General features: G+C 53.0%; 2 protein-coding genes across 2 annotated transcripts; both read left to right on the top strand.

The window, feature by feature from the left end:
- Window positions 1-3,350: 3,350 nt before the first annotated feature.
- Window positions 3,351-11,309, top strand: Tmem61 (transmembrane protein 61). Its single transcript, XM_069987042.1, has 4 exons — window positions 3,351-3,398; window positions 3,620-3,741; window positions 5,235-5,584; window positions 10,914-11,309. The coding sequence occupies exons 2-4, from the start codon at window positions 3,727-3,729 to the stop codon at window positions 11,128-11,130; spliced, it is 582 nt and encodes a 193-aa protein (XP_069843143.1). The 5' UTR covers window positions 3,351-3,398; window positions 3,620-3,726; the 3' UTR covers window positions 11,131-11,309.
- A 4,098-nt stretch (window positions 11,310-15,407) lies between these two features.
- On the top strand, window positions 15,408-25,956 carry Bsnd (barttin CLCNK type accessory subunit beta). Its single transcript, XM_069987133.1, has 4 exons — window positions 15,408-15,942; window positions 20,511-20,602; window positions 21,822-22,076; window positions 22,977-25,956. The coding sequence occupies exons 1-4, from the start codon at window positions 15,766-15,768 to the stop codon at window positions 23,392-23,394; spliced, it is 942 nt and encodes a 313-aa protein (XP_069843234.1). The 5' UTR covers window positions 15,408-15,765; the 3' UTR covers window positions 23,395-25,956.
- The last annotated feature ends 313 nt before the right edge of the window (window positions 25,957-26,269 follow it).

Genomic DNA, 26,269 nt, shown 5'->3' on the forward strand with positions numbered 1-26,269 from the left:
TTATGCATGCAAGGCAAGCACTCTACCACTGAGCCACCTTCCCAGCCTATCCAGGTTTTTTTTTCTGGTCATGGGGCTTGAACTCTGGGCCTGGTTTCTGTCCCTCAACTCTTCAGCTCAAGGCAAGCGCTCTACCACTTGAGCCACAGCGCCACTTCCAGTTTTCTGGTGGTTTATTGGAGATAAGAGTCTCATGGACTTTCCTGCCTGGGCTGGCTTTGAACTGGATCCTCAGATCTCAGCCTCATGAGTAGCTAGGATTACAGGTGTGAGGCATAGCATCTGGCTGAACTTTTTTTTTTTTTTCTGCTGGCAACAGCATGTCAGCATGGAGTTTTGTTTCTGCCAGTATATTTAAGGCTGTGATGGACAGGCTGTAAAGTCCCATAGGAGCCTAGGAAAGGGACGGAACATTCTACTTAGAGAAGTCACCCAGAGAAAGTGACCTGTGACCTGAGTTTGAGGGGAAGTGCAGGAGCTCATCAGGGGGAAACTGGAGAAAAGGACGTTTGTGGCCTTGTTTCTAGGACACAGAGAACACTGAGTTCAGGGGTGACATGGGGGGTAGTGTAGGAAGTGAGGTTAGAGGTAGCCAGGGTCTTGGTCATGAGGACATGGATGCTTAGGGACTGGGTGGGATCCTTATTCCAAGGGTAATGGGGGGCTACTGAAAGGTTTAGGCAGGTGAAGGACTAGTTAGGAGGCTGGTGTGGCAGCTCAAGCTGATGTCAGGCAGCTTGGGGGTGAAGAGGCAGTGAGAGGCAATAGGAGCAATCAGGCTGTAATGGAGGCCAGTTTTCACCTCTGAGTCTTCACTGGTGCCAGGAAAATAAGCAGCCCTGGCAGAACTCATATCTGTGCACACTTGGGCACTATGGCAGAATCTGGGAGTCTGCAGTTCCTGCAGGAGGGGACAGGCAATGGAATCAGTCATGTTTAGATGGCTGAGTCCTGAGTGGAGTCACCACAGATCAAGGAGATTCACAAATGCAGCATCATGTGGCGATGACATACACAAGCTAGCTCCAGGGATTTGGTCTCATTAAACCCCAATGGCTTCCCTGAGAGGAAGTCTTCATTGTTTTCTTCCACCACAGGCAAGAAACCCACTGTTTTGAGAGGAAATGGCCAGAGACTTCCAGCCTGGGCATGGATGAGGTAGGACAAGAACCATGACTTGTCAACCCCAGGTCCTGAGTTTCCATATGGAGTCAGGAGACTCAGATAAAGCAATGCCCAAACTGGCCCTTAGCCTCACCAGCTTGTGACTCAACCTAGGCACTACAGGCAAGGGGGGGGGGTGGGGATGGAGATTAGCCTGACCAATGAGAGACATGACTTCTGGGGAAGCCTGCCCTGCTGATGTGAGTGGAGCTGACAACGTCATGGCCTTCTGCCTTCTGTTCATAGCTCTGGGGGCTGCTTCTGTCCAACCAGGCACCAGTGGCTCATGCCTATAATTCTAGCTACTCTGGAAGCTGAGGTTTGGAGGATTGCCAGTTGAGGCCAGTTGATGCAGATACATTCTCTAGATTTCATGTCCAAAGTAACCAAGAAAAAGCAGGGCTGGACAGGTGGTTCATGTGGTAGAGTACCTGCCTAGCAAGTGTGAGGCTACAAGTTCAAAGCCCCAAACTACCCCCAGTACCACCACTTACCCAATCTCCCCCCACAATGGAGCTCAGCAGTCCTAGGTCCCTGTCTCTGTTTAGCTTCATTTAAGCTTCTCAGCCTTGTAAGGCACTTGCCCCTGTCTGAGCCTGTGTCCTGACTTGAAATGGGGGCATTTAAACAGACCCCACACAGAGAAAATGAAAGAGACCTGCCAGCTGAGGACCAGTGCTCAGATCACTCACAGACTCTTGGTGTCTTGGTGGTCTCTCCTCCCTGCCCTGCTCTATGACCTGCAGCCAGCAGCCTCCCCTTTTGCAACCTCAAAGCTACCACACAGGTTGCTGCCAGAGTCGGAGGCTCCCGGGTAGGAAGAGCATCACTCCCGCATGTTGGGGATCCTAGGCTGTGGCTCAGGGCAATCCAAACCCAGTGCTCAGGTTTTGACAGCATCAGAAAAGACAAAAACAAAATGAAAACAACCAAACAAAAAACCAAACACCCCAAACCTGGGCTCCATTGAGTCCTGGACAGACCTTCTTAAATCTGTTAAGATTTTACTGGTCTGTGACTTTGTTCAGCTTGGCACTTGTTGCTCCTTTGCTGGGCAGCCCCTTTCTAGGATAGCTCAGGTGTCTTCCTAGAGAACACACACAAATGCACACATGTGCATGCTCACATAGACACAGACACACACACAGACACACAGACACAGACACAGACACAGGCAGACACAGACATACACAGACACACACAGACACAGACACATACACAGACACACACACAGACACACAGACACACACACACAGACACACACACAGACACAGACACATACACAGACACACACACAGACACACAGACACAGACACACAGACACACAGACACAGACACACACACAGACACACAGACACACAGACACACACACACACAGACACACACACACACACACACACACACAGAGCTAACTCTTCAGGCTCCCAAACCAGTTGTCTACAAAAGTGGACTGAGGTGAGCTCAGCCAGCATCTCTCTCTTTTTTTTCTTTTTGTTGCTTGTGGGGCTTGAACTCTGGGCCCTCAGCTCTTCAGCTCAAGGCTAGCACTCTACCACTTGAGTCACAGTGCCACTTCCAGTTTTCTGGTGGTTAATTGGAGATAAGAGTCTCACGAACTGTCCTGCCGGGGCTGGCTTTGAACTGTGATCCTCAGATCTCAGCCTCCTGAGTAGCTAGGATTACAGGTGTGAGCCACCAGTGCCCAGCCCCAGCATCTTTTAAGCATGCACTGGTCCTTGACTTAAGACCGAATATGAGTGCCTCAACTCCAGCCCTGGTCTTTCCCAGCAGGCCAGTGACCTGGGTAAGGAACGTTTTGGGCATGTTGCCTTCAGGGATATGGGGTACTAAGGGTCCAGGAGAATCTGCTCTCTCACTGACTCATGTGAACAGAAAATAATGGTCATGTCAAAGCAGATGCAGGCCACGCTGGAGATTTCCCTTTTTGGACCTCAGTTTCCCCTTCCTTGTGAAGTGAGGAGATGTGGGGACTTGTATCCCTGTCTGGAGGCACCATGGCTGTTGGAAGTGAGCCTCCAATGTCAAATCTACCCTGTAAGTCAATGGGGCGGCACGGCCCAGGGCGGGGCTCCTGCACAGTTCCAGGGTTGTTCCGCCCCTTGGCAGGGGCAGGAGCGTGCTGTCACTTTAAGGCCGGGCGGGGTTTCCAGGCGACACCTGGTACCTGGAGCGGCAGGGAGCAGCCACCCAGTGCAGTTAGTGGCGCACAGCAGGTGGGTGGCCAGGGCTTGGAGCCTGGGCAGGGGGCAGAAGGGTGGGAGATCACCATTGTAAGTCAGGGGACCCTGTGGCATCCTGTGGTGGGCATGATGTGGCTGAGGCCAAGGGGAGGGGGGGAGGGGGTACGGTAGGGGGGTGGGGGGGGAGGGGAGGGTGCGCAGGGTGTGTGTGTATGTGGGTCTCTTCTCCTCTAAAGCCCCTGTGTCTTCCACAGCTCTGGCTTTACACGGCCCTCATCCACCTAGCCACCCCCCAGCCACCATGGGGTCATACCTGCCTTGTTCCCTGCACCTGGACCACGTCTGATTCCCCGGCAGCGCCATGGCCTCCAGTGAGGTGGGTAAGGGTGATAGAGCCCTTCTCCCTCTACCTCCTGCTAGGCTGCCTGCCTGGACCCCCTGTGGGGAACCCCCCCCCACCTGTAGCTGCACATCTGGGGTCCTCCTCGATTGGTACTTGTTCTCTGGGTGCCATCCAGGTCCTCAGTTTCCCAGCAGTTAGAGAGGATGGGCTGGGCAGCTTGTGGATCAGTGGGTTACTCCCTTCCAGAAGCTGGCACCCAGTGGGTGCTCACTGTCGGGCAGGAGACCCGACACGGCTTCTGTGAGAGCCTGAGCTGGGCTCTCCCAAGCTGTCCTGACAGGAGCAGGGCTTTCTAAATGAGCTCATGGTACCTGCAAGTAGGAGTTGGGGGCAGGAGCTAAAAATCATGCCTATGACCTAGAAGGGGGCATTGAGGCCAAGAGAGACTAGGTAATTGTGCCCAGGGTTGGAGCAGGCCCATCCTCTGTCTAGCTTCCACCCTGTAGCCAGCTCGAGGTGGCAGAGCCAACAGAAGGACCACAGGGACAGGAAATGAAGGAGGGATCTGGTGCAGGGAGGGAGGTAGGCACGGGAGTACTATGCTCCAAGAAGGCCTCAGGGACTTGGGCTTTCTAGCATCATCCAGAGGGTTCCTCCAGTAAGGGCTAGGCCAGAGAAGAGGCAATTACCACGAAGAGACTCACTAGGGATGGAGAACGGCCTAGAGGTTGGCTTTGGGGGACAGTAGGCCTCTTCCTGTCTGTGGAATCTTTCCTGTGTTCCTTCCCTATGCAGCATCTTCTCTAAGGCCTTGACATGGCAAAGGTTAGTTACTAACTTGACATGGAGCAGGTTGTAAGCCCTTCCCTTCTGTCATATGCTTGTGTCCAGCCTGGCAGCTTAATGGGTAATCTATCTTAGTTATTCCATCTGGAGGTTGTGATGGATTTGTGTGCCAGTTGCTGATAACTGGACATTTTGGCTTGTTCTAAATGATGATCCTCATCCACAAGGCCACTGTGAATATCCTTTTGCAGGAAGCCTGGCTCTTTGTACTAAGAGCACCTTGATCACACCTGACCTGGACCTCTGTATCTTCCTCTGTCTAATGGTGATACTAGCTTTCCCCTTCATGGGACCAAGAGAGGTGAGGCAGAGCAGAGCCAGCCAGCCTGGTCCTGACAGGCCTAGGGACCCAGCAGGTGGGCAATGTCCTTCCTCCTGGCTTACTCAGAAGGTGGAGAGCCTGACATCCACCAGGCCAGGAAGTCAGGACAAAAGCCCAGAGGGAAAGTGGCCATGTGTGTGAAACCACTACCATGTCCTAGCAACATGACGCATGCTATGTGTGACATCATGATGTGTGTTATATGTGAGACCCTCAGAGACCTGTGCAGTTGGCGGCATTGTATCCATTTCACAGATGAGAACACCGAGGCCCAGAGGAATGAGGCAGCCTCTCCACGGTCACACAATGACCTCAAGCAGAGGAGGACTAACACCCATGTCTTCTCTCTCTTGTACAGATGTGCAGCAGGGGCTGCGTGGCCTCCACCCTTCGCTACAGCATGACAGCCAGTGGTGCAGTGGTTCTGGTAGTTGGGACCCTCTGCTTTGCTTGGTGGAGTGAAGGGGATGCAGGTAGCCAGCCTGGCCAACTGACCCCCAGTGTGGAGCACTCCACCCCTGGGGTCCCCCGTCCTGTGCTCAGGTCTGTCAGCTTCTTCTGCTGCGGGGTGGGTGGCCTGTTGCTGCTCTTCGGCCTGCTGTGGTCCATGAAGGCCAGCACACGAGCACCGCCCCCATGGAACCTGTATCACCTGTCCCGAGACCTGCACCATGTCACTGCGGAGTCCTTGGAGAAGGGGGGCTGCAGGTCAGTGGGGTGAGGGAGGGGATCCCAGGGGACTGAACACAGTCAAACTTTTATAAGGTTCCTCCTCAAGACACAAGCCTTGTCTTGTGCCCCGGAGACATGGACAGAGATTGGTACAGTCCTGAAGAACTTGAATGTCCTGGGACAGAGGTAGATGAGCGCTGCTTCTGAGAGCAATGTGAGAGAATGTGCTTCCTGGGGGAGGTGTTGCTAAGTTCACCCAAGCAGCAGGCACAGAAAGGAGTCAGACCTACTGGGATTCTTTCCTGGTTTGATGACTAACTTGCTGAGGGACTCCAAGAAGCTTCTGCCTCAAGCTTCAGGCTGCTCCTCTATAATGAAGCAGGAACAAAAGTAATAATAGTAGCAGACATTGCCTGGGACTTGCCATGGCCAGCCACTGCGCTGGGTCCTTTCATACTCCCTTACTCCGTACAGCAGCTCCAGGATGTAGCTCCATTTGTAGAGAAGGAAACTGGGGTAACCCAGGAGTCAGTGCTCTTGCTGGCTCCTTGCCTTAAGGGGTACCTGGGACATTGGAGTGTCATGATGTGCATGGAGCTGAGCCCAGTGCCTGACACTCAGCAGGTGCCCAGGAGATGACATGGTAGAGAGGGGGAAATTTAGGTAGGAAAAAGAGCATGCTCAAAGGCACAGGATGGGCTGTGCTGGGCTGGGGTGGTTGGGGGGGCAGTGAAGCAGAACCGTTACATTAAGACAGGTCCCAGCCTGTTTTTCCCATAGATAGTGCTCCCCCTACTCCCAGCCTTTTGTAGGCAATTTCTTTTCTTTTTTCCCTTTCTCTCTCTCTTTGTTGGTGGCATTGGGACTTGAACTTAGGGACTCCCTCTTGCCAGACCAGATGCTATACCGGTTAAGCCATAACTTCCAGCCTTTTTTGCTTAGTTATTTTTTTTTTTCATATAGGGTCCTGTGTTTTTGCTAGCCTCTGATAGAAATCCTCCTATTTCTGTCTCCGGAGTAGCTGGGATTAGAGGCAGAAGCGTCTGTGTCTAGCCCTCCCTCCCCCCCCCCCACACACATGAAATGTGACTCCCATAGATGTATGACACCATGTCTGTGTATGTTCTGTCAGTCTGTGCTTTCCACATGAAGGAAATGCCACCTCTGCAGGAGCACCACATGTGGCTCCGTGAAAATGCACACATTGTGCATGCTCTTATTGGACACTTACACACAAAGTACCCATGTGCTGCACAGCATATAGGCCCTTGGTCATCATCTGCCTCTCCCCCCATCACTGTACTTCTAGCATAGCCCAGGTAAGAGTCACTTGCAGTTTGCAGAATAGGAGATGGCAGGTGCACCTAACACCGTGGGAGCCTGCTGGCCACAGTCTGTCCTGCTTCTCCCCCTTCCCTCCTGGCTATCTTGGGGAACGAGGCCAAGCCTAGGCCCCTGGGAACTTCTCTGGAGCCTGAATGTCCATCTCCCCTTGTCAGAGGGGCAGTGTCCTCTGAGATGAGGATGGAGCAGGTATTTATTGAGGCATTCAACCCCTGGCCAGATCTTGCTTTGAAGGAACTGTCAGAGGAGAGAGGTCAGCTTTGGAGATAAGCCAGAAGAGCCCTGCCCTTCTCAGCTGAGAAACCTGGGTTTTGGGGAGACCAAGTGACCCACTTGGGGGTTAGGGGTTCCAGAAGCCATGCCAGGCTGTGGAGCTGTGCCCAGGAGCTTGCTCCTCCCCCCCCCCAGCCTGGCATGAGTGTGTGGGTGTGGCTGTTGTCTACACACACAGCTATGTGGACACAACAGGGTCTGAGTTCCAGCTGTTCGGCAGGTGAGCCTTGGCCTCCATTCTTAGAGGTCAAACAAGATGCCCACCCAGGAGGCTGCTGGGGGCTTCTCACCCCTCAGGCTGTGAGAACCACATCTAGGTGTATAGAAAACTTGTCTGCTGGTCTGTCCCTTCCTGCCCAGAAGTGGATCCAGCCCAGCTCTGCTGCCCTAGAGCCTGGCTGTTGCCCCTACGAGCTACTGTGCTGGTCCTGTCCTAGGAGCCTTGATCTCTGAGGGTATCTGGCTGTAGCCAGGTTAGACCCTTGGCTTGACTCTTGGCTCAGGTAGGCTTCTTTTCCTGCGGGGGTTCAGTTTTCCCATTTATTTGCTTCCTTATTCCTTCATGCATTTAATTAATATAGACCTAAAATGAGCCTGTCATGGGACAGGCAGAAAACAGTCCTGGCCTCAGGAGTTCACTCACAAATGCCAGTCCTGTACCAGGTAGCTGAAAGTAAGGAGCCTGGGACTCCCTACTTTCAGTGTGCATGGCAGGAAGGGCCTGGGTCCAGTCAGGAGGTGTGATGAATGCCTCTAGATTTCCTGATCCCTTACCTGTCAACTGGAGGGAGAGGTCTTTGCCCCTGGTGGCTGTTTCAGCTCAGAGGAGAGGGCAGATGTGAGTGGCAGGCTGTTAAGCTTGTGCACACATTAGCTTCCTGTGGTTACCGTGCATTGTGAGCTTCAGTGTGCCAGGCTCGCTAACTGGATTATGCCTTGGCTGCTCATGGGGTGACTGTAATGATGCCCATTTTACAAAAAGGAACCTGAGGTATGGAGGGATTAGGCAGCTAGGGAGAGGTGTGGTGGGGAGGGCAGGCTACGTTTTGCAGTCAGGCAAATGGGTCTTCACCAGATAGCAGGGGTAGGAGCGTTACTGGGCTGTAAAATGGGTAGGGTGAAATGCCTCCCCCTATGTAGTTATGGATATAGATGTGCATTGGATAAATAGGACGTCATTCTTGTTCATTGGTACTCCCCCCCACTGTGTCTGCCCCACTCCATCTCAGGGTAGTTAGGTTTTTGTCCTGGTCCCCATTTGTGGCACACTGTATGGTATCCTACCCAGAATGCACCGGGAAAGGGGCTACCTGAGACTTGTGGGACCCCACCACTCTGCAGAGCCTCAAACCCTCTATTCTTGGCATTCTGGAGCAGGACCTTGGAGATTTAGGGTTGGTGGGTCCAGATGGCTGCTAAGGTGATAGGAGGTAGTTTGAGGACCACTCCACACCCGCCTTCTAAGTAAACTTCCTGCTGTGGGCTGAGCTCACATGGCACTTAAGCCCTGCCCTGCCAGCTGCCACCTGCTGGGATGGCCCCAGACACCCTCAAAGCCTGTCTTGGTTCTTTAAGGCTCAGATACTCTTGATAATGGGGGGGGACTATAGCCAGAATGTGAGCAAGGCAGGAGTGAGGGGGGCCTGGAAGCCCTATAACTCACATTTTTCTGAGTGCTGTCAAAGCTCAAAGAGACTCAAAGAAGTTGTGAACAGGGCCCAGGTCACACAGCATAGACCCATGCTTGCCTGCCTTCAGGAACATTGTTTCCCTACTCTCCCTGCAAAGGATGCTGGGAGCCCAGAGATGCACAAGGCCCCAAGGGCTTCCTCAGCTACAAGGCTTCTGGCTGGCACCCCAAATCCTGCTGCCACATAACCTCGTCTGTGGCTGGGAATAGTGAGCTTGCTTGTGGTGAGCTCCTCAGGGGGCTGCAATGGGCTTGAACCAAGAGGACACATTGCTAGAGAGAAGGGACATGTCCCCAGGGGCCATTGCATGTTTCCATCCTTCACTCCTGGGGTCCCCTGCATTGGCCTTCTGCAGTGGCCTCTCCTGGGTTTGGACAGTGAGATCATTGGTGTGGAGGAATTGAAGTCTCCAGTCAGCTCCAAATGGACTGCAGAGACTTGGCCGCTCTGAGCCTGCATGGCAGGGCCTGCCACTCAAGGGGCCTGTGGAAGCACACCTGCCCTCCTCACAGCAGACCTTCTAGCGGCTGCTGACACCTGGTTTATACACCATGTGCTGACTGCCTTCTTGTGTCATCTTTTTTTTTTTGTCAGTTGTGGGGTCTGAACCCTGGGCCTGGGTGCTGTCCCTCAGCTCTTCAACTCAAGACTAGCTCTCTACCACTTGAGTCACAGCACCACTTTCGGCTTTTTCTGCTTATGTGGTACTGAGGAATCGAACCCAGGTCCTCATACATGCAAGGCAAGCACTCTGCCACTGAGCCACCTTCCCAGACTGTCATTCTTACCTGTCACTGTTACCGTTTCACAGGTAGAGAAACTGAGGCCCTGATAAACAGAGTTACTGTCCCTTGATTTCTACCAAGAATGCAACAGAGCAAGGAGTGAGCCAGCCCTCTAGTGGCTTAGTGTGAGAAATGACCTGCAATGTCACCCAGTCAACCTTGTACCTGCCAGTGTCACCTCAAATATAGGACAGTGACACCCACTCCAAGGCCCTGGTATGGAAAAGGGCACTGAGTCCCCACAGATGACCCTCAGGGCTTAGAAAAGGCCAGTCCAGCCTTGTAGTAGCTGGGATACAGGTGCCTGGTCTGAGAATCTGGCTGGCAGATCACTGGAAGACTGTCTTTGCCTAGTCTGTAAGTGACTCAGTTGGCTGGGGAGGTGGGGGGAGTAAGGCAAAAAGTAACAGGAAAGCTAAGCTATGCAGAGTTCAAAAGTGGTTGGTGGGGCTGGGAATGTGGCTTAGTGGTAGAGTGCTTGCCTAGTATGCATGAAGCCCTGAGTTCAGTACCATATAAACAGAAAAAACCCAGAAGTGGTGCTGTGGCTCAAGTGGTAGAGTGCTAGCCTTGAGCAAAAGAAGCTCAGGGACAGTACCCAGGTACTAAGTTCAAGACTCTGGACTGAAGAATAAAGTGGTTGGCCTGGTAGTAGGGAGCACACCATCCTTTGAGACAAGCAAGCAGCAGTAACCACTAGGCAGACATCATGCCAAAGACTCAAGCATCCAGCAGGCATGGGGATTGAGGTCTCCCATTCTGTTGGCCTTGTAAAGGACACTTCTGTTAACCTGGAGATCTCTGTTCATGGTCACCACCCCATCTTTCGACAACCATCCCAAGCACCTGTTGCTAGTCTCTGCATACTCACAGTCAGTCCCCATTCTAGGGGTCAATCAAATAGTGTCACGACAGTAACAGACAGCAAGCATCACTGTGGGGGGCGGGCAGAGCATCAGTGAGATCTTTTCTCAGGGAGGGGGCAGGACATAAATGTCCCTGGGTTATCTCAAAGGACAGCAGGGAGTAGGGCAGAGAATGTAGGGGGTGGGAGATGGCTTTTTCCATGTGGAGGGAGGAGGGGGCTGGAAGGAAGGGTAGAAGAGCAAGGCTGGCAGAGTAGTCATGTGTCAGCCTGGAGCAGGTCACATCAGGGAGCTATGAAGCATTGGATCTACCACGGAAAGAAGGCCCAGCCTTTCTTAGTGCCTCCCTGACATGTGGTGAGTTTTTGTCCTTGCCTTGAAAATACCCTTTTATCTGTTTCTCTAGGACTGCCATTCCCACTTGTGAGGAGGCCACATGCTGTCCCCTGGTGGAGAGCCCCCCAGCACCAACTGCATACCCTCCAGAGGAAGACCTGTGGTGCAGGGTGCCGGGGCCAGCCCTGCTGGGGACTCCGCCCCCCTCACCTCCACCCAGCTACTCCACCATCATCCATGCTTGCAGTGCAGGTTCTGGAAAGACACCATGTGCTCCCAGCTCCTGACATTCCAACCCAGGACTAGCTCGAACTGCAGAAGTACCATCTTGGTGCCCAGGCTCCTAGCTGTACTGGAACTGGCAATGAAAGTTAAGCCTTTCTCAGGTTTGCTCTGCAGGCCTGGTGTGCAGTGAACACTGTACATTTTTTTTTGCTAGATTTAAATACATCCATGTTTCATGATGTCTCATGATTGAAGATGACAGCCCCAGATGCTGCTGGCAGGTGGGAATGGCTGGCAGCTGCCCTTCCTGTTTCCATATGGGGCAAGAGGCAGAGGCAGACCTGGCCCATGCCACACTCTAAGCTAATGACTAAGAGAACAAAGGACTCTGGATTCAGATCACCTGTGCTGAATGCCACCAGGTACCATCTTGGTGACCTTGGACAACATCTATCCCTCTATCAGCTTTAGTTTCCCCATCTAGAGTGACACCTGGGTGGGAAGATAAATGGGATGGAACAGTAGATGCTGGGGGCGCAGGTCTCCCACAGGCTCTGTGCGGATGACAGGTGGTAAATGCGGGTGTCAGCTTGTCCAGGGTGGCATTAGCATTAGGTATGTAATGATTCCTGCTCCTCCTCTACCAAGCACAAGTCTGGCCTCTGCTGCCACATGTCCTGTGGCAGAAGCCCACTACCATCCCCGCTGGCCACCCATGGGCAGGAACATCTGCTTCCATGTAGCTCCTCTCTGAAGCCCCATGTTTCCTACCCACCTACTTCTGTTCTGTTACCAGTCAACCAGTGTTTCCTGCTCTGGGCCTTGGGTTCTTTGGCTCTGTTGGTGGTTCAAACTGCACAGACAGTCTGTACTATCTGAATGAGGATGATGGAGCTACTGTTCCAGAATAAGGATGATGATCACAGGTTAGGGTCCCCTAGAAGTGGGGAGAAAAGTTTATGAGGTGCTCCTGATCACTGCAGGAGTGCTCAGTGCCAGAAAGGTGCTCCGAGCCTGGCTCTCCACACATGGTGAGGCTGGTGGTGTTGAAGGAAGCAGGTATGTAACCAGCATCTCATTCAAGGCAGAGAACACAGCTGGGAACTTGGGCCTTTCTCATTTTGTCTCAGTTTCAGGCGAGTGAGGTTTAAGTGAGCTTCCCTGAGTCCCACAGCAGGCAGAAGTACAAAGGCCCGGGGCTCAGTCAGCTAGACAAGGGCTTACTGTGTTCTGGGCCAGCCTTCTGCTGTTGTCTTATTCCTTCAACGCCACTCCTCACAGGCTCCAAGGAAGTCCCTGGAAGCAAGAGAACAGCTGGAGAGAGGTAAATGTCCCGAGAAGAAAGTCAGGGTCATGTTTTCCTCCTGGACCCAGGGTCTCCCATTTTCAATGGCTTGGACCACTCAGTAGCTGTCCATGAAGCCTCCCTGTCTGTCTGTCTGTCCCCTCCCTGAAGGTGTCTCTGCCCTGAGCCAGCCTTGTCGGGCCCTGGCCAGATCTGGTAGCAGCTAGCTACAGCTCACTTAGAATAAGGAGAGGTCTTTTGCTGGTCTGAGGAGAGGTCTGGTCTGCTCCCCACCTCCATACCCCTCCCCAACAGACCTAGCTTCTTTTCCAGGGTCATGGTTTTTTCTCTTACTATTCTAGGAGCTCTTCCCCAGAGCTGGGTCCTCACTAACTCGAGGGACTTTAGGAACCCTCTCTCCTGCTTGTGTTCCCACTCTTCTCCTTTACTTATCACGAGTGGCCTGATAATTTCTTTCCCCTGAGCCATCCCAGGGCCCATGCAGGTGGCTGCAGATGCTCTGCCCCTACCTTGCTGGTAACCTTGTGCGTGACACATGTTTTATTAGACCCTCTGCAATTTCTAAGGGCTTAATGTTGGCCCTGTGACCCCAAAGTGAGCAATGGCCCAGCACAGGTAAGTTAATGAATTGCAGGTGTGAGAAGGAGGAAAGGGGAGGGGGGAAGAAGGAGGGGGGAGAGAGGAGAAAAGATGGAGGAGGGAGTCAGAGGTCCCTTTTCCTAGCTATAGCCAGAGGGCAGGGTGGGTGAGCTGGCAGCCCGCTCTCTCCTTTCCAGCCTCTCTCTATAGCAGCTCAGCATCACTTACCTTAGAGCCTTTGGCTTTTACTCTGAGAAGGCAGGGAGAGGTTCCAGAGGAGTCCTGCGCAGAGGAGTAAGGAGTTAACCTAGCCTCTGGGCTAAAATGAGATTCATAGGTCAAGGATGGAAGCAGAGACCAGTTAGAGGAACAGAGAGGATGGGGGCTCAGGCAGGTGAGGATCAGTAGTGGGAACTGAAAGTACAATCAAGAGGATATGGGGGTGACAGAGGCAGGGATGGTAGCTTGAATATCTAATGTGGCCTGGGAACTCGTTAGAAGACACAGCCGATATAGGAGGGCTCAATGTGGACCAGCCTCTTCACAGAGCCTGCCACCTGTCAGTGGGCACTTGCCCCTGTGCCTTTGCACATCCTGGTGATAAGAATTCTAATCAGCTTCTTCTGAGTGCCTTCTGTAAGTCTGTCCCTTCACTCCGCCCAGCAGTCTCTCTCTTTGCTTCCCACTGTGCTGACCTCACACATACTTCATTTTTTTGTTTTTGTTGTGCCGTGTAGTAGAGGGCAGAACAGAGCACCAGCCATGCCTTCATGGGCCTCAGTTTCTGCATCTGTCAATAGCTAGGCTCTCTCCTCCCTCCTCTGAGTGTCCTGTGGGGTGGTTCTACTACCTGATAGGATAAAGGACACAGATATCGAGTGCCCTCTGCTGGCGGGTGATGGACTCCTTAGCTGCCCCCTTGGCCCCTCCCTGCCCAGTGGCAGGACCAAAGTCAAAGTGGAGGGGGGTAGAGGGAGGAGGGGGAGACAGACTTGCAGTGAGCAGGAGCACTGGACAACAGAGGTACCTGCACTGCACACACACTTTTCTGGTTAACTGTTACAACCCTTGGGAGGCTGGACTAGACTTATTTTACTGGGCATCAACTTACTCCTGCTGTCACTCATTGTATCTAAAAGGGATGAAAGTGGGCGGTGGACAAGGGGAGGGTCATGGGAGGAGGACAGAGCAAGCTGGCTCCAGTGACCACAGGCCTTATTGCCCTGCCTACATTGGGAAGGGAAAGGGGTGCTCTAGTCCCTGTCCCCAATCAACCCCTCAGTCAGTTTGGAAAGATCTTAAGGAATCTTTGCCACTCCTGGCTCAGTCTCTTCATCTGGGAAATGGATGTGGGAACTCCTGGAACTTGGCCACAAGGATATCACAATGCGGTGCCGAGCGTGGCGGGGCCACCAGGGGGTGCAAGAGGCTCCGTGGACGGCCACTGTGGATGGGAGAGGCGGATGCTCTGGGTTTGTCTCTTTTTCTGGGAACAGCACCAATGAGGTGACTCTGGGCCTCTGTGAATTGGTGATCATGAATCCTTGCAGAGCCTGGGCCGTGAGTAATCACAGACGGCTTTTTCTACACTTTCCTACGCATGACCTGGAGATGGCCTGATCAACCACCCCCCAATCTATAGGGTGTATCAGCCAATCAGCCCCATGAGAATGCCCCTGATCTCCCTGGGTGGCACCAAGTGACTGACTTCTCAGGACTGAAAATCCATGGTGACATCATTCTTAGGAGGAAGGCATCTTCCCAGGAGGGCTTCAAGGAGGAAGAGAGAGTCAGTCCTTCCCACCCTGCAGGGGCAGGTGTTAATATACACCTCAGTCCCTTGGAGGTTGAGGGGCAGCTTGTGGTAAGCAAGCCTGGATAGGACATGAAATCCAAAGGGGACAGAGGAGAACGAGCCTGGGGATAGCTCCAGTCCTGAGAAGGGATTAGGATGATCATCCCCATATGACAGAGGAGGAATTGAGACATGGCCTAGCTTGAGTAAGATTGGGGTGGAAGAATCCGAACACCAGCCCAGCAGTCGGCTCACCAAGTTTCCGCTTCGCATCATAGTTAAGCAGTGTTGCACTGGACTCCCGTCTCTGCTCTGCCACACTTAGCTGTGACTTTCAGCAGGTTCCACGTCCTCATCTGTAAAGTGGAAATGTGGTACCTGCCTTCTAAAGTTCCCCTTAAATAAATGGGTAGCTGCAACATGTCCCAGATAGTCACTGGTAGCTGATAGGAAGCATTCTTTCTGAGCCCCAGCCAGATGGACGCTTGTCTTGGAGACTGTAGGTTTCTCCAGGACTCTAAAATGCTAGCCTGGGCTCCTGGAGCCCTCTAGCAGCTCTAACTTCTTTGGGCTGCAGATTTCTACCTGCTTCTCTTGGAAGGTGTGGAGTCACCTGTCGCCCAGCTCAGTTCCACACTAGGCAAATGAGGTGATGTCAAAGCGTTGGCAGGGGCCCAGCCCTGTGACCTCCCCCTGTCCCTCCCCTCGTCTCTGCACTCAGATTCACACACACGTCAGGCCACTGGGCCCAGAGGGAAGGTGAACGTGTGAGGAGTGAAGGTGGATGGCTGGGCCCACGGGCCCACTGAAGCGCGTCACCTCCAGCCCTGCCTCACTGGTGGGTCCCCGGACTACAACAGGACCTGAAGGGAGCCTGCCCTTCCTCTGACTTTCAGCTCAATCCGTGGTGACCCCGGAGTTCCGTCCCTCCCTGGGTGAGCCTGTGCCCTGTTTGTGCAGGGTGTCTGGTGCCCATTCTGCTTGGGGTTACACAGGCCAGGGCCTGGCCAGGCAGCCATGGCCGACGAGAAGACCTTCCGCATTGGCTTCATTGTGCTGGGGCTTTTCCTGCTGTCCCTCGGCACGTTCCTCATGAGCCACGACCGGCCCCAGGTCTATGGCACCTTCTATGCCATGGGCAGCATCATGGTGATCGGGGGCATCATCTGGAGCATGTGCCAGTGCTACCCCAAGGTAGGTGTGGGGTCTGGGGTCAATGAACAGGTGGCTGGGCCTCTAGCCTACATACCATCTCCACCCTCCAATCATCTTGTCTTCCCTCTGACACTCCTTGATTTCTTCTCTGTGCTCCTGAGCATCTGATCACCCCTCCATCCAGCTCTCAGTGTTAGGGCTGACAGAAGCACTCTGGGTCTGGACCCTGACCCAGATATCACAGGGGGTTCTGATGAAACCCAGAGCCTGATCTATGTTCCTGGCCAGTCAGCTGGTGCTTATTTCCTGTGGCCCAGCCCTCCTCACCCTGAGCTCTCTCGGGCCTTCTCTTAGCTGCTTTCCGAGTCAAGTGGCTGAAGGCTCTGAGGGGCGGTGTTCCATGGCTAAGTAGCCAAGTTCGGATGGGAGCTTAGATATGGGTAGCTTAAAGGGTAGTCCTCCAGCTTGAGTGCTCCACTCCATGTCCTAGAGCTCCAGAGAGGTCTGGGTGGGTCAGGTATAACTTGAAGACACAAGGGTTTTCTATTTCAGAGTCTTAATCTCTTCCTAGTCTCAGGAGGGACTTTGTGATTGGGAGGTGGCCTGGTTTGGAAGTTCCGTGTTCTGGTTCTGGCTCTCTCCCCAACTCTGTGTGTGACTTTTGTCTTTCTGAACTTCAGTGTATTCATCCACTCAAATGGGTCCCCAGTTCTCCACTCTGTGATCACAGAAGCGGTGGAAGATGGCCCATCTGGAATTTTGTGGGGGCCGGAGGGGGGGGGTTGGGTAAAGGACAGCTGTTATCATAATTCTAGATCCTCTCTAGATCATTGACCCCTGTGGATGGGCATGTCAGGAGTTTTAAACCTTTAATGTCCAGAGAGGTTGGGTGACTCTTTCCAGGACAAACAGCTGCTCAAACAGGCAGGCTCAGGGAAGATGGATCCAACTTGTGTTTTTTTCTCTAACTGCCTGGGAGACTTGGCTCTAGTCCCTCTCCTCTCTGCCCATCAGCTTCCTCTTTGCTATAGGAGGATTCCTCAGTGAGTCTAGAAGATGGGGTGCAAATGTGGGGCGCATCTGCAGAGTGTGATGTGGAGGACCCCTTTCTCTCCTACCACTGGGTGGCTGTGCTCAGGAACTCAGAGGAGCAGGTGGAGGCTGGGGCCTGGCTTTTGCTGGGTGCCAGCCCTGCCCTCTCCATGGGCCTGCCCTGGGCTGGGTGTGTCCAGAGCTAGGGCAGTCTGCACTGGTTTATAGCTATTTACTGGGCAGTTTACAGTCAACTTGCCTCTGTCTGTACAATGCCCTGAGCAGAGGTCACCAGGAGGAGAGGCCCTTGGAGCCAGCCAGTGCCTGTCTGCACGTCATCACTGTCATCATCATCTTTTTCCTGGGGAGGAGGCTGGGCCCTGGGAGAGGAGGATGAGTGGAGAGATGAGTGGGTAGCTCCTTCCTGGGGTTGGTGGGCAGAGGACTGGTGGTAGTGGGGGGAGGAATACTACTGGGTATTAATGAGTAACTGTGGATAGACTCACATATGTTTGGCTGTGGAAAAAGCGTGCTAAGTGGAAACCCACAGGCCCAGATTCAAATTCTTGATGACCTTGACCTTGTGCCTTCCAAGGTTAAGTGTGAGGAAGCACTGGAGGCTTAGGTGTATGGGAGGACCTATCATTTTTATCTGGTATGAAGAGAGTGAAGGCCTGTTCTTAGGGCTTGTGCTGGGCAGGGCCTGGAAATGGGGGGCGGGGGAAGGGGAGTTTTAGAGCCTCTGTTGATCCCAATGGGCCAGGCTCTGGTAGCGCCCACCTGTAAACTAAGCTACTCAGGAGGTAGAGATTTGAGGATCTAGGTTTGAAGCCAGACAGAGCAAGAAATTCCATGAGACTCATATCTTCAGTTAACCACCAAAAATCCAAAAGTGGAGCTGTGGCTCAACTAGTAGAGAAGCAGCCCTGAGTGAATAAAGCTAAGGGACAGTGCCCATGCCCTGAGTTCAAACCACAGTGTTGGTACAAAAAATAAAGTTTATCCCAATGAAAAATGAAGAAACAGTGTTTTAAACCAGGGAGACACATGAGGATGAGGACAGCCGGGCCACTGCGGCCCTCCAGGCTCATTCCCTTGGCTTCTTCCTGGGCTCTTGGTACATGGCCCACAGAATGCTTCAGTGTATAGGAATTTTCTGGGTTGACTGAGATATAATCGTTAAGTAGGATATGAGGGTGGAGAGAGCCAATGCAAACATAAATCAAGCTCTCCCTGCTTTTGAGTAGCTGGGGGCCTGGGTGGGGGAGAGAGTTATCTGTCTATAAGAAAGAAGTAACTTTCACAGAGACAGTGATCTGGGGTTTTAAATAAGAATTCCTCCAGGCAGAAGAAGGGCATGAGCAAAGCGGTGATAAGAGAATGAGGTCAATGGGTCAGCGTGGCTGCTGGCTGGCAGGCAGGGGAGCAAGTACAGACAGAGAGGAATGGGCTGAGCTGCCACGGAAGGAAGCTGGAGCTTCCCCTTCAGTTGATGGATGAAGGAAAGGGAGCAGCCATGCTGAGTGAGAAAGTAGTCAGGCTGATGTCCAGAAGCAACAGAGTTGCTGTGAGACTGATGCTCTGTAGGTGGGAAACATGATGTCAGGATTTGAACCCAAGGCTGCAGGAACTGAGGAGCCATCCAGTCCCCTCCGTGTGGCATGGCTGTGGTGGCTGGGCCAGCTCCAGCTGGTCGCCTGTGTTGATTTATTATGGTAAAGCATAGTCAGTGAGAGCCAGCATTCTCCTGCCCAAGGATGAGGAATGGAATGAGGGCAGAGCTAGTGGGTGGGGATGTGGAGTCTGGCAGCTGAGCTGGAGCAGGGAGAAGAGGAAGGACTGGAAGGGAGAGCTGCGTCTGAGGCCCCCACTCCTTGTTCCTGCCTGCTCTGCCAGAGCCCTGGACCACAGCAGGTGGTTGAGGGGTCTGTGTTTTCCATAGCCTTCCTCCTCCCTACTTCCTCCCTCTGGCAGCTGCCCAAGTTCTGCCCAAACATGAATGTGACTGCGCAGTGCTCCTGCCAAGAATGCCAGATACCTTCATGCTCTGAATAGAGGCTGAGCCCCTTAGTCTGATAATCTGAGGGTCTCCATGTCCTGCTCTCCCCCCTCCAGCTTCAATTCTGCCTGTCCACCCTCTTCCCTTAGAACAAGGACTTGTGTTCCAATGTTACCTTCTCTCTGTCTCCTCCAGGATTTCACAGAAATGCCTATGACCTTGATGATTGCAGTGTGATGTGATGATGATGGTGGTGATGTTAGTAATCATAGTGATAATGGTAGTGTTGGTGGTGGCAGTGGTAGTGGTGATGGTGGTTAGGACGAGGATGGAGGTGGTGGTGGTGATGGTGATGGAGAGGGTGATGATGAAGTTGAGGATAGTGATGGCAGTCCCGGTGACAGTGGTGATGGAGGCAGTGGTGATGGTGGTTGATGGCAATGTTAGTCCTGCTGCTGATGGAGGTGATGGTAATGATGGTAATGGTCTTCTAAGTGGTAGTGATGATTATAGTGATGGTGGTAGTATTGTTTTTTGGTGGTGGTGATAGTAGTTATGGTGATAGAGTTGATGGTGGTTATGATGATAGTGGAGGTGGTGGTGGTGATGATGGTGATTGTGATAGAGGTGATGGTGGTGATGGTAGTGATGGTGGTGATAAAGACGGTGATGGAGGTTATAATGGTGACGGTATTGATGGCTGTAGTGATTATGTTGGTCATGGTGATGATGATGGTGTTGGTAGTGATGATAATGGTAATGTCTGAGTCATGAGCTAATTGGGGTAAAGAAACAACTTCTCTGAAGGTCAGAACCAGCTGGCTACAAGGGATCCTGGTATGGTACTCTATGTGTTCATTTTTTGTTTGGTCATCTTATGTCAATGGGCATGTGGGTTTCTGTGGTGCATGATGATGGTGCTCTGAGTACCAATGGGCAAGGCCAGCCCCACGGCCCAGAAGAACTGAGAGAGGCTCTGGGCAGAGGGGTGACTGTCTTGGGCCAACAGCAAGGACCTGGCAGAGGGAGCCTCACCCATTCTCCTAAAGCATAGTCTCCTTCTGACCAGTCCCACTGCCTCCTTCATGACTTCTCTCCCTCTGCATCCCCCACTGCTCAGCCACTGGAGCTGGACATATAGAGATGGCTGCATCCTGAGAGTTTAGGAATGGGCTATGGAAACCACTGCTCCATCCACTTTTCTGTTTCTGCATTCTCTGCACCACCAAGCACAGGAACCTGCTTTCCACTCATTCACTGCCTAGAATGAAGGGCCTTCTGCATGTCACGTTTGGGATGAGACCTCTGGGAAATGAATGATGAGACTTGAGTTCTAGGGCAAATGGTCTCTCACTCGTTGCTGCCCCTAGTGGTGGAGAGAGTGAGTGCACAGAGCAGGTCTGGGACAGCCACAGCCCACCATTGGAGCCATGCTCTGAACAGCATCTGCTTGTCAAATGGACCCCAGCCAAGTCCAGCTTCTTTTCCTGGGCACCCAGGGAGGTCTACCGAGGCTCTGGGCTGTGTGGAAGCAGCTGTGTTCAGATGCACAGGTTGTCTCCCTTTGTCTCTGCAGGTTGCCTTTGTGCCTGCTGACTCTGACTTCCAAGGCGCCCTGTCCCCGAAGGCACTAGGCCTGCTGGAGAGCAGACTGTCTGACTTGAAGAGGTGAGTGCAGGGGGGGCCTCGTCCCAGCCTCCCATCAGGCGGAGAATGAAGGAAGGAGAGGGGAAAGTGTCCAGTCCAGTGGGGGAGCAGTATCTTCTATTTTCTCTCATGACCCAGGTTTCACTTTGCCTCTCCATTTCCTGAGAACAACCTATTACACATTATGGGCTGTTTCTCATTCTTGGTTCTGGGAACTAAGTATTATTATTCCCATTGTACAGAATCTGAGACTCAGAGAAATAGAGTCGCCAGCCCCAAATCTCATGGGGAGTGATGGATAGACATGGAGCCTGAACTCAGGCCTGACGTGGTTCTGAGGCACCTGGCCTCCACTGACCTCTGGCTGTGTCCCTGAGGCCTCAGGTGGGTGGGGTTCAGAGATACTCTACTTGGCTAGGGGAAGCTGAGAGCACCGTCATGTTCTGCCTCTGACAGAGAGAGACTGGACAATGTGGAGTAGCAATGCAGTGGACATCTTCTGAGAAAGGCTGTCCAACTCCAAGCTGGGGCTAGGGCCATCCTGGGTTTTCCTGTCACCTGGGAGTTCTAGCCTCTTCTGTTCCTGCAGGGCAGCTTGTCTCTGACCCTCATCTTCTGCAGGCTGTAGCATAGTTATAGAGAATAGGACACTGGGCTCTGCACTAGCAGCTGAGGGTGGTGTACTGTGCTTGCAGGCCAGTTTCAGACCCTAAGGCAAGGTCTCCACACTGGGCCTCCTGCATCAGGGAGGATCAGAGGAGCTTACTACCAGAGTCTGGTAGGCCAGGAGCCCACAATAATTAATGAGCTACCACTGTGGCCCATACTTACAAGGGAAATGACCACGATTGCCTGGAGCCTTGGCTTAGAGAAAGGGTTGCTTAGGAGTCTGGGACCCCATGCACCTCCATGGGACTGGTCTCCATTTTGCCCTCATACTCTGTGGGTCCCTTTGAGACATCAAGTGAAGGGAACACAGGACTGAGAGTCAGACTTGCGGTTGGGTCCCACCTCTGCCACTTAATTTCCTCACAGTGTGAGGTCTCAGCCTTGTCATCCATGAATGGGTACAGGGAGATCCCCTGGGGGCTCTTGGTGAGATCTGTGGGATCTCATGCCCAGAGCACACAATCTAGGTAATGACCTGGAGGATTGCTGAGTGGATCATTGCCCACCTGCCTGTTCTCTCTGTTGGTCTGTCTGTCTGTCTCTCCTCATATCTCCCTCTCTGGGCCCTCAGCCCCCAGCCCCCCTATGTCAGGCTGTGGGAGGAAGCCGCCTATGACCAGAGCCTGCCCAACTTCAGCCACATCCAGATGAAGGTCATGGGTTACAGCGAGGACCCCCGCCCGCTGCTGACCCCTGAGCTGAAGTCGGAAGCCAGCGGTGGAGGAGATGGTGGCTCTCACGATGCTCAGAGCTGGGTGGAGGCTTCTGTTGTTGTCCACAGGAGTTTGGATGAGAACGAGCAAGAAGGAACCCCATCTCAGAGCAGGCGAGTGTGCACAGGAGGGGGTGGGGTCTGTGGGGTCACCCAGGGTGGGGGGCACTTGGGAGTGAGGAGCAGACAGCAGGGGATGGAGACAGGACATCAGCGGCAAATACATGAGCAGACTGTGTCAGACGGGCCTGGCTGCAAAACCAGCTCTATGGCTCTGTCAATTTGGCAATTCTCTTACTCTCTGGAGCCTCAGTTTCCCTAACGGAATAGTCATTCCCACATACCCAGCTGTGTTGTGAAGCTTGGAGTAATACATTTCTGATGCCCGGCACACAGAAGGTCCTTGCTTTCTCTGGGTGTTTGTCATGAGTGCTGGAGGACAAGGAAGCAGAGGACGTGAGTCCACTGCTGTCAACCTCCCAGTGACCACAGGCCAGGCTGTCCCCCTGCACGCCTGTGTCTGCTTGCTTGTGACTGAGCTCCTGACTCATCCACTTGTTTACGCATTCCACTGTTAGAACCTGGCACAAGCTCCCTTCTAGGCTTGCCTGGCCTCCATGCTTCCAGAACTCTATCTTGTCTTGTGGGGCAAGCAAAGGAGATAACAGAGGGACTCTTGGGGTGACAAGTGTTATGAGGGACCAGAGGAGAAGAGGGATGGCTGGAGATATGGATGACTGGAGGTGTAGTCTGCACAGTAATCTAACAGCCCTGTTTCTTGAGCATCTACCACAATCCGGGCATTGCGCAATGTGCTTTACACATTGTTATCAGCTATGACTCTCAGAACAGGCTCAGCAGTGTGTACTATTTCTCCTCACTTTCCAGAGGAGGAAACTGAGGCTCAGAGAGGTGAACTTTCACTTCTCAGAACTTGCAACTGGTGGCTATGATCAGGACCCAGGTGATCTGACTCAGGGCGACTCTTGACCTACTTGTTTTTTGCCCCTGCAGCCCCTCAGCCTGTCCCTTGGCCCCTGCACCCTTGGCTTCCTTCCAAGATGAGCTGGACATGGACTCCAGTGAAGGCAGCAGCCCTAACTCATCTCCAGCTGACAGGGAGGAGCTACACTCTTGGCCGCAGAAGCCGCAGGCTCAAAAGGGCCCACTGGACCCCTTCCACGACTTTGCCCTAATTGATGACATCCCCACACTGGATGACACAGCCCTGGAGAAGCAGGATCAGGATGCAGCCCAACCCCAAATCTTGCAGCCATCTCTGAAGGCAAAGGAAAAGAGGAAGGATTCTGCAGATACAAGCCCCGATGAGCCTGAGGAGGAAGAGGAAGACTTGTACTATGGGCTGCCAGACATCCCCGAGGACCCCCTCCCGGACAAGGAGCTGGGCTTCGAGCTTGACACTCGGGGCTGATGTGACTCTGCTCCCCTGTTTCCAGCCTGGCAGCTCTGCTAACCCTAAGTGACCTGACAGGGCCTCAGTTTCCCTATCTGCCAAGTGGGACTGGATGGAGGGTCAAAGGAGACAGACAATGGGCTGGAATGTTCTGAGAACTGTGAAGGAATTCAAGGATGGATATGAGGACTCTCAGGGGACCATGGCTCTTCCAGATTCTTCCTGCTTGAAGATCCTGTGAGATTTGTTGAGATTTTCAGCAGCTGGATTCTCAGAAACCCTTTCCAGTCTCCCCAAAGATGGTCTCTGACAGGACTTCTCTGTGGTGCTACCCAGGGCCCTGGCCCTGCTTGAAGGTTTCCTTCTTAATCAGTTTCAGTCCCATGGTGGGTGGTGTGATCCATCCCACTCAGAGCTGACTGCATTTCCTCCTGGTCCTGTCCCTTCAGGGGCTCCCATGATCCTCTAGTGGGATGCATGACTGACCTCTGCAGACTCTCAGCTTCACACTTGGACAACCCCGTCCCCCAATCCACACACTCATTCTACAACATTCTATCCTTATTCTGCTGTCCATGCCCTGGCCTAGCTGCCCTTCTCTATCAGGATGACTTCAGGGTCATTTATCCAATGGTTGCAGAAATAACTCTGGAGGCCTTACTGATACCCCACCTTCCTAGCATAAGGGAGTCCTCATTTCTTAAGTTCCCTTGGGGCAGGCACATTTCTCACTGTGGCTTGCTTCCTGTCCTGCTCTCTATGGTGCCATCTCAGCCTTACTCACCTCAGTCTCCAGAATTCTGGAGCCCCAGAGTTGGTGGCACCTGCGTATGTGAAGAGCACACCAGACAATGCCACCCCCTTGAGTTCCCAACTTTTATACTCACAGCCCCTTGACTCTCCAGCGTTCACATTTCTTTTTTCTTTTGTCTGTCTCCTGGCTTGAGCTCGGGCTTGGGCACTGTCCCAGTTCTATTGCTCTACCACTTTGAGCCACAGCTCCACTTGAAGTTTTCTGGTGGTTAATTGGATTTAAGAGCCTCATGGACTTTTTTTTTTTTTTTTTTGGGTCCGGTTGTGGGGCCTGAACTCTGGGCCTGGGCGCTGTCCCTCAGCAATTCAGCTCAAGGCTAGTGCTCTACCACTTGAGCCACAGAGCCACTTCCGGCTTTTTTCTTTTTGCTTATGTGGTGCTGAGGAATTGAACCCAGGGCCTCATGCATGCAAGGCAAGCACTTTACCATTGAGCCACCTTCCCAGCCCCTCCTCATGGACTTCCCTACCTGGGCTGGACTTGAACTAGGATCCTCAGATCTCAGTCTCCTGAGTTTCTAAGATTATGGGTATGAGCTACTAGCACCGTGCTCACATTTTTCCTCCCTCCCTCCCTCCCTCCCTTCCTCCCTTCCTTCCTCCCTTCCTTCCTTCCTTCCTTCCTTCCTTCCTTCCTTCCTTCCTTCCTTCCTTCCTTCCTTCCCTCCTTCCTTCCCTCCTTTCTTCCTTCATTCCTTCTATCATCTTTCTTTTTTATTTGCTGGTACCAGAGATTGATTTCAGAATCTTGTGCTCTCATTTGGATTTTTCAGTCACAGCTACTACTTGAGCCACACCTCCACACTAGTATTTTTCTGGTTAATTGGAGATAAGAGTCTCATGGATTTGTCTTCCCAGACTGGCTTTGAACCTCGATCCTCAGATGTCAACCTTCTAAGTAGTTACGATTACATGCCTGAGCCACCAGAACTTGACTGAATGTTAAAATTTCTCGGTGACCCACAGATATCTCAAAGCCAGGCAAGAAGGCTCCAGGACAACATCACAGCTTCCCTGAGGCCACTGGCTGGCCTAGGAGCAGGAAATTAAGCTGACCAGCCTGATTCTGTTTGTTTCAAAGGGCATTTGCTGAGCTTTGGCCATGTCCTAGGTACTCAGCTGGGGACTGCAGGAGGAAAGAGACATGAATTCTCCATGTGGCCATGGAGCTTAAAGGACTTACCACCCAGGGACCTTGCAGAGCAGAAGCAGAGATGGGAAGAAAAGGGCTGACACTCCAGGGGAACAGAGTGACAACCACATATGCCTGGGGTCATTGAGGGGTCAAAGAGCCTGAGCAGCTGGTGCAGGTCTTGCTGTCACTGTCCATGGCCTTCCAGTCCCCCTGCTTCCTGTGGAGCTGGGCAAAGCCCTGGGCAGCCAGCCCTGAGCTGGGCCTGGTGCTGCTGACCCATAACAGGTCTGCACACTCAGCATTCTGTCCTGACTGCCTCAGAGTGGAGCCCTTTACCTGGGCTGGGCCTCTGCATGGAGGGTGGGCCCCCACCAAGGGAGGGAGATGCCCTAGTATGTCCAAAAGGGCCTGTTCCCCCTAAATCACACCCTCCTCTCCCCGGGCCATTTCTACCTCTGCAGTGGCCGTGCTCAGCTCCTCCTCTGTACTGATGTGACCCAAGGCAAGTGTTCTTGCTTGTTCTCAGGTCATGGTGAGGGGAGGTGCAGCCTGTTCCTGTGCTCTACTGGCCAAGGTGGGGCACCTGTGACCCCATCAGAGAAGGCCTGCTCCAGGCCTGAAATAAAATCCCTGTCAACATGGCAAGAGTCACCTTTATTTACCTGCAAGTTATTTTCTGTGGAACACCCATGCTCTCAGGGCAGGGTGAACGAGGCGGCATGCCTGTGAGCCAGCAGCCACAACCACACAGCTGTGTGACAGTGCGGTGGTGTGTGGTGAGACAGCGGATGGTGTGTCCTGTGATGGTGTAAGGTGTGATGATGGTGTGAGAGAGCATGGTGTGATAGCATGTGGTGTGATGGTGTGGGGTGTGACAGTATGCAGTATGACATTGTATGGTATGACGGTGTGGTGGTGTGATGGTGTATGCTTTGATAGTGTGTC

Source organism: Dipodomys merriami, unplaced genomic scaffold (genome assembly GCF_024711535.1).
Source record: "Dipodomys merriami isolate MVZ:Mamm:240054 unplaced genomic scaffold, mDipMer1.0.p SCAF_34, whole genome shotgun sequence".
NCBI lineage: Eukaryota > Metazoa > Chordata > Mammalia > Rodentia > Heteromyidae > Dipodomys > Dipodomys merriami.